The 20,001-nt window shown below is 35.9% G+C and overlaps 1 protein-coding gene and 1 pseudogene across 3 annotated transcripts in view; one reads left to right on the top strand and one right to left on the bottom strand.

Annotated features, from left to right (window-relative positions):
* The window catches only part of GALNT13 (polypeptide N-acetylgalactosaminyltransferase 13), a 491,331-nt gene that overhangs the window by 158,768 nt on the left and 312,562 nt on the right, over positions 1–20,001 (bottom strand). For all 3 annotated transcript variants that reach the window (XM_024579888.4, XM_024579889.4, XM_045187456.3), the window contains exon 8: positions 15,203–15,320. In XM_024579888.4, the coding sequence (XP_024435656.1) occupies positions 15,203–15,320 (118 nt within the window). The remainder of the gene's footprint in view (positions 1–15,202; positions 15,321–20,001) is intronic.
* On the top strand, positions 10,987–11,720 carry LOC112322270 (zinc finger C4H2 domain-containing protein pseudogene; annotated as a pseudogene).

Genomic DNA, 20,001 nt, shown 5'->3' with positions numbered 1-20,001 from the left:
TACAATTGCCAAGTATGGAAGCAGCCCAGTGTCCATCAGTAGATGAGTGGGTAAACAACTATGGGACATTTACACAATGGCATACTACTCAGTTGTAAAAAAGAAGAAAATTTTACCCTTTGCAACAGTATGGATGGGCCTGGAGAACATTATGCTAAGTGAAGTAAGCCAGTCAGATAAAGACAAATATCATATGATTTCACTCATCTGTGGAATCTGATGAACAAACTGAACTAACAAGCAAAACAGAGAGAGAGTCATAGATGGAGAGCAGATGACAGCTAGTTGGGGGTGAGGGGTGGAGGGACTGAGCGAAAAGGAAAAAGGACTCATGGACATGGACAACAGTGTGGTGATTGCTGGTGGGTTGGGTCTAAGAGAAATGAATGGTAAAGGGGAAAAAACACAATAAAGATTAATTTTAAAAAAAGAAAAAATAGAACCTTAATTTGTAAAATAAACATTTTAAAGTCCAAGGCGCCACATCTTTACCTACAAAATAAAGTTAAACATTTTATCAGAATATTTTAGGCACATTTCAAATGTAAATAAGCAGGATAATTGCCTTAGTTCTCAGTGTTGTTTTGTATGGTTAAGCACCCTTAATGGAAGGCTGTAGTGAAATCTGGCCATGACAGAAGTTGTCATTCTTTTCCGTATAATTCTGAGCAAATCTAATGTCTTCATGTAGCTCTCTTTATTGCCACAAATTCAAACAGTTAATTAAATTGAGGTCTTATGTATTTAGGTCAGAAGGATCATAAGGACTTTTCCGTTTAGTGCAGGTGCATATTGAGCATCTGTGCACATTAGCAGAGAAAACTCAGCAGTCACAGTCACAGCACTGGAGTGTGTTTCTCCATGGTGACATTTCAGATGTTATCTCTATTAATGATTCTTGGTTTCTAAATGTACTAAAACTCACTAAAAAAACCAGGTGTACCTGGCTTCTTGCTAAGAACAAGGAAATTCTGCTTAGTATGTTTGAAATATGCCTGTATTTGTTAGGGAGCCTTTATTTGTTAAAACTGTTGTTTTCATCATAGTACAAAAATCAAATTCCTCTTTTCTGTACCTTTATTTCTATTCAATGGTTTAATTCAAGAAGCAGAACAAAAACTTAGAGTAATCTCCCAATAAAATTTATTTCCTATGTATATATATCTGAATAATTGTTGTAAAAATATTTACCTCTGTTTTATATGTTAGGGGAAATGAAAATTTGTGTTTTACACATTATTTTGTATCATTTTCATTCTATTTCTTCCCTTTTATGCATTTAATTTCTATCAACCTTAAAGGCTTTCATAATTCCCTAAATCTCTTAATTATCTGAGTCCCAACTCCTTTAGGATGTTGGGTGAGTACCACACTATACTTATTTGCATTAAAGTCCACTTATGCAGTAACTTTTTAAAATCCATGTATTTATTGTCACATTATATCATTTGTGCTACCACTAGACTTAAATTCTAAATCTTCATAAATATTATTCCCACTCCCATAGACTCACGCACACATAAATTTAGATAGATAGTAGATAAATGATAGATAGATAGATAGATAGATAGAAAGATAGAGAGAGAGAGAGAGTAGACTGTATAGGTTAAACATTACATGAGTATATCTGCAGGCCAATAAGTATTCCACATGTTTACATTCGCAGAGAAAAACTCCTATGATAAGACTGCGCGATCGTGAAAAGAGCAGTGAACATTACTGATTCAAGACAGCAGAAAATTATGAGTGGTATTGACAACCCAAGAAATGTGTTTCTTTTTAAAAAATCAATTTAGGAGACAGTTAAGTAACTATAAAAGAGAGCCAGAGATTAATAAGAAGTTCCAATTTCTCCATATAGTATGCTTGCAAGGTAACGCATTACTTCAATGACTATTTCATATCTATTCTCCTATTCTGGTTTTGTGAGACAGAATGTTTTAATGAATAGGTAGAGTAGCACAAATTACCAAGCCTTAGGCTCTTACAATTTTAAAGGCAAAACAAATTCTTCTAAGGTTTGCTAACATCATCATAAAGTTTGATTAATGCCTAGCTTTCCTGTTTTTCATTTTTTTTTCTAAAGGAGCCTATGAAATCAGGTATTTAGTTGTAGTTAACCTGCAAAATAAAATTCTAACACATCCATTTTGAAAAAACAGTCTTCTATAGATACCTTAATTAAATGTGATTATATGGCTCCCACTGACCCAGTGATTTAAAACATATATAATACATGTAACACAGTCATTAGAAACAATTTCTCAGCTGTCTCTTATGTAGAGAATTTTTTCTGTGATTTCAAATAAACAAAGAGGAAAGACATAGAGTAAGATATGTTTAAACAATGGATTAAGGTAGAGCGGTGGTCCCGATGCCGGAAGATCTAACTGTAAGCACAGAAATGCAGAATTCAAGCCATTTGCAGTGTGGTTGGGCTTACCCTGCACTAAACAGGTACCCGGAGAGAAATGTGCCGCAGTCTCATTCATAGCGGTTTCTGTTCTTTATGGAGGCCGTGGTGTCCAACCCGCTGCACGTGGCCCAGAAGGGCTATGAATGCAGCCCAACACAAAACTGTAAATCCGCTTAAAATCTTTTTTTTTTTGCTCATCAGTTTTCATTAGTGTTTGTGTATTTAATGTGTGATCCAAGACAACTCTTCTTCTTCCCGTGTGGCCCAGAGACGCCCAAAGGTTGGACACTCTTACACCATGATGTCAGTTTATAACCTCTTGGACTTTCTTTTTTAAAGAAGCCAGTAAAAGTACACACTTTTAGTTATAAAATGAGTAAGTTCTGAGATCTAATATACAGTATGGGGACTGTAGTTAATAATACGGTATGAGGCACACCTCAAAGATACTGTGGGTTCGGTTCCAGGTCATCGCAATGAAGTAACTATGGCAATAAAGTGAGTCATATTAAATTTTTGGTTTCCCAGTGCATATGAAAGTTATTTACACTGTATTGTAGTCTATTAAGTGTACAATAGCATTAGGTCCAAAAAACAATGTACATCCCTTAATTTAAAAATACTTTATTGCTAAAAAATGCTAGCCGTTATTTGGGCCTATTGGATAAAATGGTACCAATGGCCTTGCTCTATGCAGGGCTGCCACAAACCTTCATTTTGTAAAAAGAATGCAATATCTGAGAAGTGCAAAAGTATGAAGCACAGAAAAGCAAAGCACAATAATGCAAGATATGCCTGTACTTGAAATTTGCCGAGAGTAGATCTTGAATGAATTCACCACATATACACATACCCACACAGCAGCTCGGAAAAGTGACGGGTTAGCTTGACTGTGGTAATCATTTCACAACACAGGGTGGGGCAAAAGTATGTTTGCAGTTGTGACTATGTGAAATAGTTTATTTCTGTATTATTATCTATTAATTATATTATTTTTCATATGAACAACTGTAAGCCTACATTTGCCCACCCCTGTATATCAAATCACCACATTAAAAACCTCAAAAATACACAATTTTTATTTGCCAATCATACCTCAATAAAGCTGGGGAAAAAACAGCCTAACAAATCTCTATATTGACAATAAGAATGACTTATCATATTTACAGAAAAAGTGTTCCACAAAACCATTTCCACCAAAATTATGGATAACATGAACTTAGATTAAATTCACTTAACTGCAATTTTATTAAAGTCTGGTTTTTATGATCAATCAAATAAAACAAAAAATGTCAAGCTTTCAACACAGATAATCCATTATGCTCAGATTTTTATGAATTAAGGTGTTTTGAAAAGGCACAGTTCTAAAAGAAATTACTAGACTTTTGCCTAAATTTATTTGTCAAACAAATTATTAGGATTGACATTTTCACTTGTCAAATTCCAAACTGTGTGGACATTTCTAGAAAATTCTTTACTTTCTTTTAATGCTTTCACAGACCTGGATACTACAATCCCCAAAGTCTACAAACTTCTTTGCCTCATTTACCACACTATTCTGTTCAATAAAAATGCCTGCTTTTCATTTTTCTGTTATTTATGATGTCAGCTTCCATTTCTTTCTCACTTCATTGCTTGTACAATTTGAAAATAAATGGATTGCACATCACAGGACATTTCACTTGGTTATATCCTTCAAATAAATATATTGCTGTTTTTATTGTAATTTGAAAGACAGAGAAAATTGGATCATTTAAAGTGAATTCCATCCTGTCAATTAAAATATTGGCTATTGACAAAACAGCCTCTAATTTTGAAGGGTAATGATCATAATAAAACTAATTATTTCCCCATTACAGTCTACTTTGTACTTCAATAAGTATTATCTGATTTCCACACAGTTGTTTTGAGAGGTAGGTTGTTAAACCTCCATCAGTAGGACATTTAAAATAAATAAGCTAAGATCCTGACTGGTGTGGCTCCTCGAGGTGGGTGTCGTCTTACAAACCGAAAGTTCACAGGTTTGATTCCTGGTCAGGGCACATGCTGCGCTGTGGGCCAGGGCTGTGGGTTCGGGGTATGCAAGAGGCAACTGATTGATATTTCTCTCCCACATCAATGTTTCTCTCCCTCTCTTTCTCCCTCCTTTCCCCTCTCTCTAAAAATAAATAGATAAAATCTTAGAAATCAAAAGTAAATAGGCTAAAATATATGGGGATCTGCAGTTGATGGCACTATGAATTACATTTCCCCTTCATTTGCTTCTCTTTGTAAGGTGCCTGCAGTGTTGTGTCTCTGTATGGTGTGTGTGTTTTAATATTTTAACAACTTTACTGAAGTATAATTAACAAACATAAAACTTCATATATTTAAAATGTGCCATTTGGTAAGTTTTGACTTGTGTGAAACCTGGAAGGCTATCACCACAACCAGTGTAATAAATATGTACATTATCCCTAAAAGTCTTCACATGCCCCTTACAATCTCCTCCAGCTCTAGTCTCCCACCACAATCTGCTGTCCATAGACAACTCATCTTCTTTCTGTCACTTAGTTCGCATTTGACTAAAATTTTATATAAATTGACTTATATAATATGTGATCCTTTTGTTTGCCTTGTTTCGTTCAGTGTGATTTTAAAAAAATTAACAGTGTTACAGGGTGTACCAATATTTCCTCTATTTTTTTAGTTGTAAGTAGTATTCTATGAATTGACAAACCATAATTTACCCATACAGCATTTGATGGACATTTAGTTGTTTCTAGCTTCTGGCTATTGCAAATAAAACTGTTACAGCCCTGACTGGCGTGGCTCAGTTGGTTGGGTGTCCTTTCTTGAAGAAAAAGATCGCTGGTTCACTCCCGGTCAGGGTGCATGCCTAGGTTGTGGGTTTAGTCCTCGGCTGGGGTGTGTACAAGAGGCAACCAGTCAATGTTTCTCTCTCACATCAGTGTTTCTCTCCCTCTTTTTATCTCTCCCTTCCTCTCTGTCTAAAAATAAATAAATAAAATATTTTAAATGCTATGAACATCAGTGTACATCTCTTTATATGGATATATGCTTTTATTTCTCTTAGGTAAAATACCTAGGAGTTGCTTAAGAAATAGTAAAACTGTTTTGCAGAGTTATGGTACCATTTTACATTCCTATCTTTATTGTACATTCAGTTCTTTTACATCATCACTAACATAGTCCTTTTTAATTTTAGGTCATTCTAATAGATGTATAGAGTTTTCTCATTATGGTTTTAATTTTATTTCTCTAATATCAAGAATTTTCTCAAGTGCTTCTTTTTCATCTGTTGACTTCCTTAGTGAAGTGTCTATTGAAATCTTTGAGTCTTTTATATTTGACTGATTTTTTTCTTTTCACCAAGTTGAGAGGTATTTTTTTTTAATACAAGTCCATCATCAGATACAATGTGTTAACAGTTTCTTCCTGCCAGTGATTTGTCTTTTCAATTTCTTAACAGTCACTTTGAAGAAGAATCCTTTTCCATTTTGATGAAGTCCATTTTATCAATTTTTATGAGTTGCAAAAGTTTTTCTCCAATGTTTTATTTTAAGATATTATAATTTTTAGATTTTACATTTTGAATTAGCTTTTTATATTGTGGGAGAACTATATTTAAATACTTTTATACACATGGATATCTAGTTGTTCTGATACTACTTATTAAAAATTCTCTCCTTTCTCCATTGAATACCTTTTGAATATTTCATTAAAATCAGCTGTCCATATACTTGTGGGTATATTTCAAGATTTTCAATTGTCTCATCGTCTGTCTTTATGCCAATACCAGGGCGCCTTAATTATTACAACTTTATAGTACATTTTGGAATCATCTACTGTTAGTTTTCTAACTTTTTACTTTATCAAAACTTTTATGGTTATTCTTCTATCTTTTGCATTTTCAGATGAATTGTAGAATCAGCTTGATAATTTCTTAGAAAAACAAAAAATGCCCACTGGAGTTTTGATTAGTATTGCATTAAATCTATATTGACATGGGGAGAATTGACAGTTTAAAAATATCACATTGAGTCTTCCAGATATTAAATAGGTATATCTCTGTTTATTGAGACATTCTTTAATTTCTCTCAGAAATATATTGTAGTATTCAGAGTAGAGATCTTAGTGTGTGTTTGTCAAATTTATCACTACTTTTGATTCTATTTTAAATGGATTTTTATTTTGATTTTTTATAGTTGCTGCTAATATATAGAAATATAATTGATTTTGTATATTATTCTTGTATCTTGCAAACTTGATATATCATCTGTTTTAATAGCTTTTTAAATAAATTTCCATTGAATTTTCTAGATAATCATGTAATCTGGAATGACGGTGTTACTTTTTTCCTTTACGATATGGATAGTTTTTGCTTATTTTTGTTACTTTAGTGCATTGCTAAAAATCTCCACTATAATGTTAAGTTGAAGTGGTAAAAGCCACTGATCTTAAGAAGAAAATACTGTCTCTTAACAGATGTAGGCTTTTCTTACAAACCCTTTATTAGGTTGAAGAAGTTCCCTGCTATAATTAGGTGGCTCTGGGTTTTGTTGTTGCTTTTGTCCTTTTTGCTTTTTTAATCAGAAATACAATTTCATTTTCTCAAATGCTTTTCTTGCTCTATTGAGACGATCCCTGGATTTTTCTTTTTTGGCTGTTAATGTGGTGAGTTACATTGATTGGTTTTTGAATGTTAAATCAGCCTTTCGTTCCTGGGGTGAACCTCACTTATTTGTTACATATTTTCTTTTCACATATTGAAAAGATCAATTTTCTAAAGTTTTATTTAGAATTTTTACATCTATGGTTATGAGGAATATTGGCTTATGGTTCTCTATTCTCTTTATGTCCATCAAGTTTTGCTGTTTGACTAATGCTGACCTCATAGAATGAGTTGGGAGGTATTATCTCCTCTTCAATATTCTGAAACTATTCTTTACTTCTACCTAAAACACTTGGTAGAATCTACCAGTGAATTCATTCTGGCAAGGGGGTTCCTTTGTGAAAAGTACTTGTGTTTGTTTTTTTTTTTTTAAAGATTTTATTTATTTTTAAAGAGAAGGGAAGGGAGGGGAGAAAGAAGGGAAGTGAAACATCAATGTGTGGTTGCTTCTTGCGCACCCTCTACTGAGGACCTGGCCTGCAACCCAGGCATGTGCCCTGACTGGGAATCAAGCCAGTGACACTTTGGTTCACAGGCCCGCACTCAATCCACTGAGCTACACCAGCCAGGGCCCAAAAGTACTTGTTTCTTAAGTACAGATTTCATTTCTTTACTAGATGTGAGCTATTTGATTGACCTGTTTCTTCTTGTGAGCTTTGATAGTTTGTCTTTTAAGAAAATTGTCTATTTTATCAAAGTTGTCAAGTTTATTGGCATAAAGCTATTAGTCAATTATAATTTTTTAATGTCTGTAGTAGCATCCATAATGATATCACCTTTCTCACTCCCAATATTGGTAATTTGTGTCTTCTCTTTTTTCTATTAAGTTTGGCTAGAATTTTGTTAATTTTACTGATCTTCTAAAGGAAACAGATTTTGGGTTTACTGCTTTTATCTAAACACTTTTCTCTTTGATATTTTATAATTTCTGCCTTGATCTTTATTATTATTTCCTTTCTCTTACATATTTTGTGTTTACTCTCCTTTTATTCTAGTTTCTAAAGGTGGAAGCTTAAGTCATTGATTATAGATCTTTCTCTTTCTAGTACTCATATATATGTCCAGTGCTATAAATTTATCCTAATTATTACTTTTGTGGCACCACAAAGTTTGAAAAACTTTGTTTTCATTTTCATTCAGTTGAAGATACTACTAATTTAACTTTAAACTTCTTCTTTGATTCATGAGTTATTGAGAAGTTTCTTATATAATTTCCCAGTATTTACTCCAGCCCATGCCCCATGAATTGGTCTGGCTAGAGAGTGCAGGCACTATTTCTGGGCCTAAGTGAGGGACAATGAGACCTCTTTCTGATGGTCCTTTCCTTGACTTGGGCCACTTTCTCACACATATGTCCTGATCAGTACTCAATATTAACTGAGTTCTGTCTGTGAAGCCTTCTCTTCTCTATTACTCTGTCCACCCATCTCTAGCCGCCTGATCTCCCGAACACCCACCCCCAACTTTTCAATTCATTAAGTCCACTGGGATCTGCCTAGGTCCCACTTCTCTTTCTGAGGCCCAGGCAGTTTCTCCAGGCAGTAAGATGGGGAAACTAGGGCTCTCATTGTTTCTCCCACCTTTCAGAAACCACTGTCCTTGATGACCTACGTCCGATGAGTTGTTATTTCATTTATGCCCACCTTTTATTGATTTCTGTGTGTGTGCAAATCCAGTACCTGTTATGCCAAGTCTAGATGATCCTTTAAAAATAATCAACTGTTTTATTAAAATTGATTATGAGTATAGGTAATTGTTTTATATTCCAGGTTTTAAGGATGTCAGTAGTCACCTCGAAGGACATTGCAACAGTCAAAACAAGGTGTTTTTTGTTTTTTTCTTTTCTAAAATTTAACCTCTTTTCTGAGCAGAGGAGTTTTAGAACCACATGCCAACTAGCAATTAGAGCAGTAGTACTTTATGTATATATTGCATATTCTGGCTTTAAAGAGATTTTGTTGTACATTCTCTTCACTGATCACTTACAGTCAAAGTCTGGTTACTAAGGGCAAGGTTGTTATTAAGTGAAGCTCAGGAGTGTCATAACTTGCTCAAAGTTGCACCGCTTATAACCAATGCACCAATAACTGCTGTTTATGACATACTTCACACATGGTCAGTGGGGTGTTCGACACTGTATTATATACAGTCTCCTTTAATCATCCCTGAAAGCATATCAGGAAAGTGTTACAATCTTTCTTATTGTAGATGTGAAGAAGTTAGAGCTTCGGAGACATACTACCTTACCCAACTCACACAGCTAATAAGGGCGAGAGCTGGGATTTGAACCCAGGCTGCCTGCCTGCCTCCTAGATCATGCTTGTACCGGTTGGTCTACCATTCATGGCAGAGTGACACTCTTCTGAGTCCCTTGATGCCTTCTCACCATTTTCCACCAGGACCTTAATTGCCTCAACAGTGGCAGATTATCTCATTTTAAAATGTATGAAATACTGTGCATCTTGGAAATATTGCTCCTGCGCTCTTCTTGCTCATGAAAGGCAAGGACTTTTGGTGGTGATGCTTGCTGGGTGGTATTTATGCTGACATCAGGGGTATTACAGAAAGGTTGACTATACTTTTATTGGTAAATTCATATTATACTGGGTTCTTTTGTCATCAATTATTTTAGTGGATATTCATTTCTGGATGAATATCCTCCTATCTAAAATTTTAACTTCTATCAATCTCCAACATCTACCATTTCATATTACTCCCCCCTTATTTTATTTCTTTAACGCTTATCACTAATATATTAATGTACAGGGGTTGGAAAAGTAGGTTTATAGTTATTCACATGGAAAATAATACAGTAATTAATAAATATTAACACAAGAATAAACTGTGTTCTGTGTACTCACAATAGTAATCTACCTTTGCCCACCCCTGTATTTTCCTTTTTTTGCTTACTCTATGGCTCCTTCTTTAAAATAGAAGTTCCGTAAGGACACACAGTTTGTTTGTTTTGTTCACTACTGTATCCCGTGCACCAACTGAGTAAGAACTCAATAGGTATCAGATAAATAAATCAACATCTGTGTTTAGACAGTGTTTTTAGGATTTATTATTTGGATGAGTGTTGTAGAATGGAGTGGAGAGCAATATTTCAGACTAAGCTTTCGGGAGTGTTAGGATCTGCCTGTCCATGTTCTCACTGATATTGGATGTATATCGTACACCAAAAAAGGCTGAAGCCTGTAAGAGGAAGATAAGATTACTAGATGAGGCAGCTTCTCCTCTTTCTCCTGATAATACCATCAGCTGTTAGGACTGAGGTGTCATAGAAGGATAAACTTAATGAGGAGGTAGTAATGTGGTCATTAACAACATAGCCAAAGGTCTCATTGTATTGGGGTTCAATTCTCATCTACTATAATTAATAGCTCTATAAATATTAGAAGTCACTATTATTTTATGTCAAAATTGTTTATCCTGATACTTCAAGGAATTCTTCTACCTTATGAAACTGTGTTAAAACATACTGTTGTAAGAGAATGGATACTTCTCTCTTGGGAGGCCCTAAATTTTCATCAAATTTTCAACATCTAGCAGCACTTTCAACACTTCTGGGCATCAAAGATCAAGTGATACTATTATAAATAAATCTGCAAAATACATTCCTTTGGATTGGCCTGAACTCCCTTGAGGCCAGCCAGAATCCTAATATTTTGCAAGCTCTTAATATTTCTATGTTTCCTACTTACCCTCGAACCTATAAAAACTAGGGCTACAAAACAATAACCATCACCTTTACGAAGTTCAGGTTAAATGATTTGTCTACATGACAAAGACAAAGAAACCTCATACATAAATTTATATTTAAAAAAATCACATTTTAACAGACTCAGAGCCCTGTGCCGGCATGAGGTAATTGCATTGTGTCTATTGTATCCCTGGATTTCTATGTTTGTATGTTTCTTGGGACATGAAATTGAAAGTGAGAGGCATGGCAGATGAGCAAGAAATAATGTGTAAATTGAAATGCATTAAAGGGATCAGGAATGCGACCCTGCAGATGGAGAAGATCAAGGTCTGTCTGAAGGCTGAGGTTGAGGCCCTTGAATCAGCAGAGAGACACCTGAAGGAATACAAGCAGGAGACAGACCTCCTGCTACAAAAGATGATCCACGTGGAGGAACCCCGACTCACCCATGCTGACACCAATGTGATGGAAAATACCATCAGTCTGAGAATGACTTAAACGAGCTGCTAGAATCTACCAACCATCTACGTGATGAGTATAAGCCACTGAAGGAACATGTGGATGCCCTGCGCATGACTATGGGCCTGCAGAGGCTCCCTGACCTTTGTGAAGGGGAGAAGCTCTTCAGGGATTACTTTGAGAAGCAGAAAGCAGAGTGGCAGACAGAACTGCAGGACCCCCCCAATCCCAAGTCCCTGGCCACCGAAGCCCTTGCTGCCCAACAACTTCAAGTGGCTAGGAAGCAAGACACCTGGCAGACAGCCACCTTCAGTATGTAGCCCCCACCTATGAAGGCCTGCATGTCATGTCATCAGCAAATTCACTGGAATGCACCCATATGCCCTCTGTGCAAAGCTGAGAATCGGTCCCGGAACCCCAAAAGCCAAAATGGAAGCAGAAGGAGTGAAGAGAGGGAGAACGCATAGACCTCTACAGTTCATAACCCCTCTCCTTGGCCAGTGATTGATATCCTGATATGAAACAACCCTTCCCCACCTCTACCAAGTCTCCACTTTAATGTGATGGAAGCACAACCCCTCTCTCACTTTGCTCTTATTTCTTCCTGCTGGAGTTTCTGGTTTAGGAAGAGATGTGGTTTAGGTGCTACAGACAGTATGTCTGATAATCCCTTCCCTCCCACCGACACTTCATTCCCTGCTCTCCTTTGGAGCAAAGCATTGGGCAGAAGGCCCAGATGTGATTCTCTGTCTCTTGTGCCTGAGGGCTGGGGCCTAAGGTCTGAGAGTTGGTGAAGGCCCGTATCTTGCTTAATGTAAAGGCTCCAGGGTGCCCCTTCCTGTACTTCTGCCTTAGGATTTAAAAGGGCAACAGTGTTTAAGGCCCAGAGGTAATTTAGACAACCGCTCCTTTTTATATTCATTTTGGAAGACTGGCTGTTGTTAGAGAGTTCACCATCCCACCCTACCCTCAGTCTTCCAGATAAACAGAAGTTCTCAGGTACCAGGCTGTGTGTCTGGGGATCCTGAGGTCTACGGGCCTTTCTCCCATAGTCCTCATTTTTGCAAATCAGCAGAAGTTCCCCATAGTGAAACCAAGGAGCTGGTGCTATACCCACTACACGAAGTCCTGCCTAACTCACTGCCTAAGTCATGGGGCTAGGGCTGTACTATAGGGGTTGCCTTAGGCTTAAAAGGGCCCCAGGCTGACAATTGTGTTGCCTTTTGTTTAGAACTATTACTCTGGCACTTACTCAATTGTATATTAGGGGTCACAGGAGTGGGTTGAGATTCAAGTGAGTGGCAATTACTTTGCCCATGTGAGTGGGTAGGACATCTCCGTTTATCCCTCCTTCTCTGGGTCTTCCCTCTTCTGTAAGGCAGCCTCAGCTCGGGTCAGCTGCTGGCCACCACCTGTCCTGTGGACTGTGCAGGTGGTCTTCCCTCCCCAAAGAAAAGGCACCAGCGTCCCCAAGCCCTACAGCTCTCTGCTCCACCAAAGCTAGGTTTCTAATAGAGTCTCTCTCAGACTTAAGGGACAGGGACGGGGGCTGGCTGACTGAAAAAGTTTTAGGTCTAGGTCTCAGTCCCTGGCTGGGGAAGGAGAGACAGTTTCTTTCCTTCCTTAACTGCAGTTTTAAGTTTCCACAGTGTCTGTGTGTTCAAAACATAAGATATTTCTTTGTTCTTTGAAAGTAAGAGTGTTATGTTTGTACAAATCCTTTCAAATAAACATTTGTTCACTGGAAAAAGTCACATTTTATTGTCAGTAATACCTATGTATCTCTCTCATAAGAACGTGGATGTTTGGAGAATAGAAGCATCATGCCTTACTCTTTGTGGCCTCAGTATCTGGAAAGTGTAAAGCACGTACTAGAGGCCAACATGAGTTTGATCTGTAGTGACTGAGGTGGATATTAGCCTCCGGTCCTCACCCTACCTTATCTCATTAAGTCACACAGCTCTTCATGAAATTAGTCTAAAAGGAAAGTCTCATTCCTTTGCTAATATGCTGGTCTAGCATTTTCTTCTACTATCTTTTCCAGCTAAGGTACTAGTTATTAAGCAGTTATAGTCATATAATGGAAAGGAAAGTAAAAATGAATCAAAAGTCTAATAAAAAAGCAAAATATATAGGTTGTTTCTATTGAAATTATATGGAAACTAAAGTCAATGATATGTTTTAAACCAATTGAAAAGCAGTCACTTAGAAATACTTTCTTTTTTTTAATACTTTATTTCTTAATAATCTCTAGCAACCAATCACAGTACACCTCCTACACTGTTTTCTAAGGGTCTGATCATACTTAGGGCCACTAGTTGTATTTATTCTGTCCTCCTGGTATCTGCATCAAATATTACTAGATTTTCAAATTTCATATTCTCAAATCTTCAATTTCTGATACATTTATACCTCTGTTGCATTTCCTAGATCATATTCTCCTGTTTTATCATATTATTCCACTAAATTACTCCCTACCGCATCTTTTAGTCAGATGAATAGCATCCATCCAATGTGACAGCTATGTATTGAAAGTAACTGAGATACATTGGCAAAGAATCAAGCTTAAGAGGCAAGGAAAAAAGAGGTGAATGAGAATCTTAGGAGAGAAGAAAAAAAGAATCACAGATAATAGAAATATTACTATGTTGATTTTTTCCCTTATCCAGTCCCAGTGCAGCATCCAAAGAATATTGGTTACTGAATGTGTAAATACTCTCATCACTGTACCTAAGGCTAAGAGCAAATTTCTTTTGAGCTTTTGAATTACTTCCTTCCTGAAGCAAGAAGACATTCCTGAGTATGGTACTAAGTCTTGTGGGGCAAGTTGCATCAGACTATAAGTATATAAGCAAAAGTGGGAAGAATAAAATTCCATTAATTAACAATGTTTTCAGACATCTGACTATAAGGAAGGTTTATTGGCAAAAAGCTGTATAACTAGGCCATCCTAGTGCCTCTGAAATAATTCAGATTCTGCAAGACTCATTACATTCCACATTATATAAATTCAAAGTAATTCTTATCTTCAATTTTGGACATTTTCTTACAGAACATCAGATATATTTATATTTTGTTAGTGAAAAACAAACTTTACTTTCTAAACTTTGTACATATATCTAAATATCATAGATAAATATATCTAAACTCTAATAATTTCATTGCACAAATAATTCTGGCAAAACAGTTGAGTGTTTTGCATATTTCATGTTATTCTAAGAAGGAAAAAAACAACAGTTATTAACTTATTTCACTTAAAAATAATAATATAAATGGTTTGAAGTAAAAACAGTATGTTAGCAATTATATGACAGTATAAAATCACATTTATATGTCTGTAATTTAATTTATGAACATAATAAAATGTTAAATTATGCATATGTTTCCTAACATATATATGAGGGATTAACCTTTAATTTTGATTTACCTGGAAGGTCATTTAATAAGTGAGTTTGCATTATTTAAACTGATTCACCAAACAATGTCTACGATTGCAAAAATAGTCATGCTACATAGAAAATTACCCAGAATTCCTTTTTCCACAGGCTATTCCTAAAGTTATTTGAGAATAACCTCAGGCAGCACTTGCAAATTTAGATAGTATAAACACTTCCAACATTCAGTTCAAAAATACAAATTGATTTTATAGGGTAATGTTTCACTGAAAAAATAAAGCCCTTCTTTATTTCAAACACTGAAAGACCTAATGTCTTTGTATGATGAATAAAATATTTTTGAAAACTTAAAAAACACCTATAATTTCCCACTTAACTGTAAATATTGCATGCAAAAGACTCTAGCAAAGTTTCTAAATAAGTACTAAGATGACCAGCTGATCAGCAATTTGCATCACTTCACAAAAAAGATTTGACAGTAAGTTCCTAGGTCTATGTATGCATGCAACAGCATAGTATGTTCAGAGTCAAAAAATAAAGTAAAATGCAATTACCCTAAAAGACATTTCAAGATTCTCTCCACCCCAGATATCCATTCCTGCATCGTAAGTTCCTATCTCTTCAAAGTAGTTTCTGTCAATAGAAAATAGGCCACCAGCCATAGTAGGGGTCCTAGTTGAAAAAAAAACAAAAAGAAAAGAATATCTTTTGAAAACAATGTGTGGAGTTTAATGAGAGTAGCAAATATTTCTGAGACATTCTAAATTAAAAATAATAGTACTCAAAAATCTCAAACTGGAAACATAAAGCCAAGGTGAAAGAGGTTTTAAAATTAATAAATAGCATTTTATCATATTTTCTGTAAAACTAAATTTAGATTACCCTCTTTTTCTTATAGATTATCATACAGACACATGGAAGGGACAGTGGGCACTTATGATGGGGTACCTACATTCCTCCTCAAAGGAAAAGCAAAGTTAGTGCTCTCAGCATTGAATACTACACCTTCAGAGATTACTGGGCATGAAAATACCAGCTGTGCACTTTTGCCATCTCATTATAAATCATTTTAATGTGAGCTCCAGAAACTTGTGGATATGGTTTTCCTATGAAAAGATCTAGAGCCTATTTAAATATAAAAATATTAAATACTATAAAATGTTTATAGACAGTATCTAACAAGAATTACAAAAGTATTTTTAAACATCATTTTTCATCTAATTAATTAATCTTCTTACCTAATTAAAATAATACAATCAGTCAATAATACTGGAGAAACATAAATCCTATATGTTACTCAGAGGTTTAAAGTAAATTTGGCACAGATGCTAAAACTTTTTTCTAGGAATAAATGCCTTTTGTTCTCCCATTCAAAATGTCTCCATAGGAACTAAGAAGTCAATTTTTTACTTTTAAATGGTTAATTAGTTAATTTTAAAAGATCATTAAAGCAATATCGAAGTGTTTGTATACAAGTGGATAAATTGAAACTAAAAAAGAAAATTCTAGTCATTCACAATTGGATCTATCTATCCTGGCAATGATTATTTTTGAACTGTTAATTGTAGTATACTGGTTTTCAACCTTCTTAGCACATTAAGCAGAGCCTGAGGCACATTTTTTTTAAAACTGCACTTCCATGCTTGGGTACCACTCTCCACAGATCAGATTTAATTAACAGGAGGTGGGGCCAGACCTTGCGTGCCGTGTAACATACCCAAGATGATTGTAATGTGCTGTTAAAGATGAGAAACACTGGCCTAGTAACTTAGATTTGGAATGTTCATCTAAGAAGACTGAGATTGGTTTAAAAAAATGTTTTGCTTTTCTTGAAATTACATCCTCTTCTGCCACAGGGTATGCTCATGTCCTCTAATTAAACAATACAGTTTAAAGAAAAAACACCAAATAATATTGCACTTGGATAGCTACCATATTGCCAAGGTCCCAATCTCTCCCAGAGCTCTCACTGTTTTATACTCAGGTAATTAACTGCCCATCAGTTGGAGAAGCACAGACTCACATAGTCTCAAAGCTGTTTTATTACTTCCGGTCTTGCTGGGTTCCTATCAGGAACAGTATCATTGACCCTCTGAGTTATAATGAGAAACACTAACAAAGTGAAACAGATGGTAATTACGGTAGCCACGGCCCTCACCTGGCTGGGGTTTCAGAACTAACTCCACGGTAATAACTATGTAAAGTATTACAGTGCTGGACAGCCTATTTAATGAAATGAGGAACAAAAACTGCTACAATTATCCCATCATAATGCAACCAAGTGCCTAAGAATGTTAAATGATACATTTTAATGATCAATTTAGAGTGCCTACCCGCTTAATCTATTTACTAATAAAGTACTAATGCATTAAAGTTAAATACATGTATTGATTTTCATCTTACATTTTGGTCATAATTCCTATAAATATGTGAGAAATGTCTAATAAATTGCTATAATAAATTATATATTTAACCATAAGAATGACTCATTTCACTTATGCTTGAAAAGTAACAAAAATAAAATTAAAACTAAAAAAAAAGCCTGCATTTCTGAGGAAATACGCTCCTAGAGAGAATTTTTTGTCTTTTCAATGTCAGCTCTCTCAAGTGGTTGATACCTACTAAATGATACCTGCAGCCGAAGCCGTGTTATGTAACAGGTTCTGTTCTAAGTCAGCTGTTCTGTATCATCCCTAGTGAACGATTTATATATGCCCGTGTAAACCTTAAGCCATATATAAACTGTGTAAACCATATATAAACCTTATATATGCCCATGTTCGGGATGCCTAGAAAATTAAAAACCTGGTTATAGTTGAATTAGCTGAATATATACTTTTTAAAATGTGTTTATACAATGTCAAACCAACCAACAAATTCAATTAATATGGGGGAGGGGGATAATCAGCTCAAAGGCTGTGAACATTACGTACCACACAGCAGGTAGGTGAAGATGAATTAATAGAAGAAAAGCACTTAGCAGAGTGCCCAGCATACAATAAACAGTTAATAAGATTAGGCGATATATCTTTGTTGTTGTGGGTAATCATTCAAAGAAAAGACTTGAATGTCCTTAATTTTAGCTTCCCATAAACACACCTTCCTTTTGAATTTCAAAACCATTTGGAACTATTTCATATCTAAGATGTTGAACTCTGAAATCTGCCTCTCCGAACACAACTTTCTATTTTATAAGCCCTTCAATTGCATTCCGACGGAAGTCATTTTTTATTCTGCATTGGTGATTTTGGTTCCTTACCTATTCCATATTCTCACATAATAACCCCTTCAGGAATCGTTTTCTTTCTTTCTCCCACTCCCTTTCCAAGATTCGGTCATGTCAAGGAAAAACTACTCAAGCGCCCCATGTCCCCTTGCTTGCTTTATATAACCCATTTTCTTCTTGTAACTATCAGCGCTGGGTAAATGTACCCTTTACCTCATCTATTTCTGCTCCTAGGGTCCACAGAGTCATTGATAAAGTAATATGATGAGGTCAACAGGTCATACTGAAAATCTGCCTTATTGACTCCCCACAAACTGCTAGACATCCTTCCATCTATGCTCATTACTCCCCTGTCTCACTCTTAACTGAACCTTTGCCAAAGTTTGGGACTCTTCTCAAGAAATTGGAGATTAAATCAATGCATAAAATCTGAACTTCCTCACTGTCTACTCTAAATCTCTCTAGAGAGATGATAGATAGATGACAGATAGATTGATCGATCGATCAATCGATCTTATGGACTCTCCCTTCCTCTTGTCTCAGAGGAAATGAAATCCCTTTTCCTCTCTTTATGGACTAGCATTTACTCTTGGGCCCTCAGCTGGCACTTTTTCTGACTGCCCTTTCAGCCACTTGCTCATTGACTATTACATTTATGTTTTATGCCTTTGACGTCTAGATTGTCCCCGTGAGCTTATAAAGCTATTCAATTCAGTTCTATCCTAAATCAAGATACACCCTCATACCACCCACTACTCATCCAAACTAGGGACATATATTTTCTATTCTCTTCTCTGGAAACCTTATTGAAAGGATACTTTCGACGCACTCCCTCAACTCCTCTTGACTTCCTAACTAGGGTCTGGATCTTGCTCCCACCTCTACAATAACCTCTTTCTGAAAGGGCTCCACTGATTCTGAACTTCAATAGCCTTTTCTGAATTTCTCCCTTTGAAAACATTTAACACAACTCAGCAGCTTCTCTGCTTAAAATTATTTTTACCTCAGTTACATTGTTCTAGAGAGATTTTTCTTTTCCCAACTAGCCTATTAATTTTATGATTCTTATTGATGCCCTTCCTCTTCCTTTCCCTTGCTGGTTGTCAGAGCTTGGTCAGGCTCTTAGTTTCTCACATCTGTGACATGAACACAATGTGCAATCTATAACACTGTTTTCTAGAAATGTGCACTTAATAATTGTCCTCTTTTCCCCAAAATGTAGTACCCCAAGGGTGTCTCAGTAGCTCTTTTCTCTTTCTACACTCTCGGCCTGGTTCGGCTCATTTGTCATGTACCTTTAATCGTCACCTCTGAGTTTGACTCCTAATCTGCGTTCCTTTTCTCACTTCTTCCCTCTGCATTGTACGCTTCTTCAATTACTCATTAGATGTTTTATTTTAAAAAATCCTTCTGACTTTGCTCAGGGTGTTTATCACAGAACTGAGCATATGCTGCTACCCCTTCCATACCTGTTTTTCTTTCAATGTCCTCTATTTCCTTCCAGAGCCTCAGTATAAAAGGGTGAAAACACATTTCAGCACCTTTGTCTTTTGTGCGTCACTCAATAATTTCCAAATGCTTCCATTTTTTCCCAAAGCACTTGTGACTTTTATCTGTGTTCTCTGTTATCATGGTCACTGTCTAATTTCAGTCATCTTATTGCTAACTGTGTGTTAATGGAATCCTCTTGCTTTTAGAGTCTGCTTCTTCCAAAATTTATTATAAAAACCATGGCCAGATTAATTTCTCTAAATCAAGACTCCTCTTAAAATGTTAACCAGATGTTCAAAACCCCATTTTAAGGGATAAATCCCAGCTTCTTATCCTGGCTTCAGGGAGCTGGAGTACCCAATGAGGTCCTCCATTTGTTTTAACTGTTTCCTTGTATTTAAAATGTTCAGCTGTTGCTAGTAAATGTTTCACACTTTCTCACCCTGGTACATGTATTTAAATCCATTTGTCACTTGTATTTTCCTTTGTAAACTCCCCTTATATATTCAAACCTGCTCTATTCTTAGGCCAAAGGAAAGAGTATATATTCTATGCAATATGCCCTTAGTACAACCCTCCTCCCTCCAATCTGGATGTAATGTCCCCCTCCTACTGTCTTCTATAGCACCCTGTTCC

This window comes from Desmodus rotundus, chromosome 2, assembly GCF_022682495.2.
Source record: "Desmodus rotundus isolate HL8 chromosome 2, HLdesRot8A.1, whole genome shotgun sequence".
Taxonomy (NCBI): domain Eukaryota; kingdom Metazoa; phylum Chordata; class Mammalia; order Chiroptera; family Phyllostomidae; genus Desmodus; species Desmodus rotundus.
The sequence above is the reverse complement of the archived record's forward strand: the minus strand, read 5'-3'. Positions and strand labels throughout refer to the sequence as shown.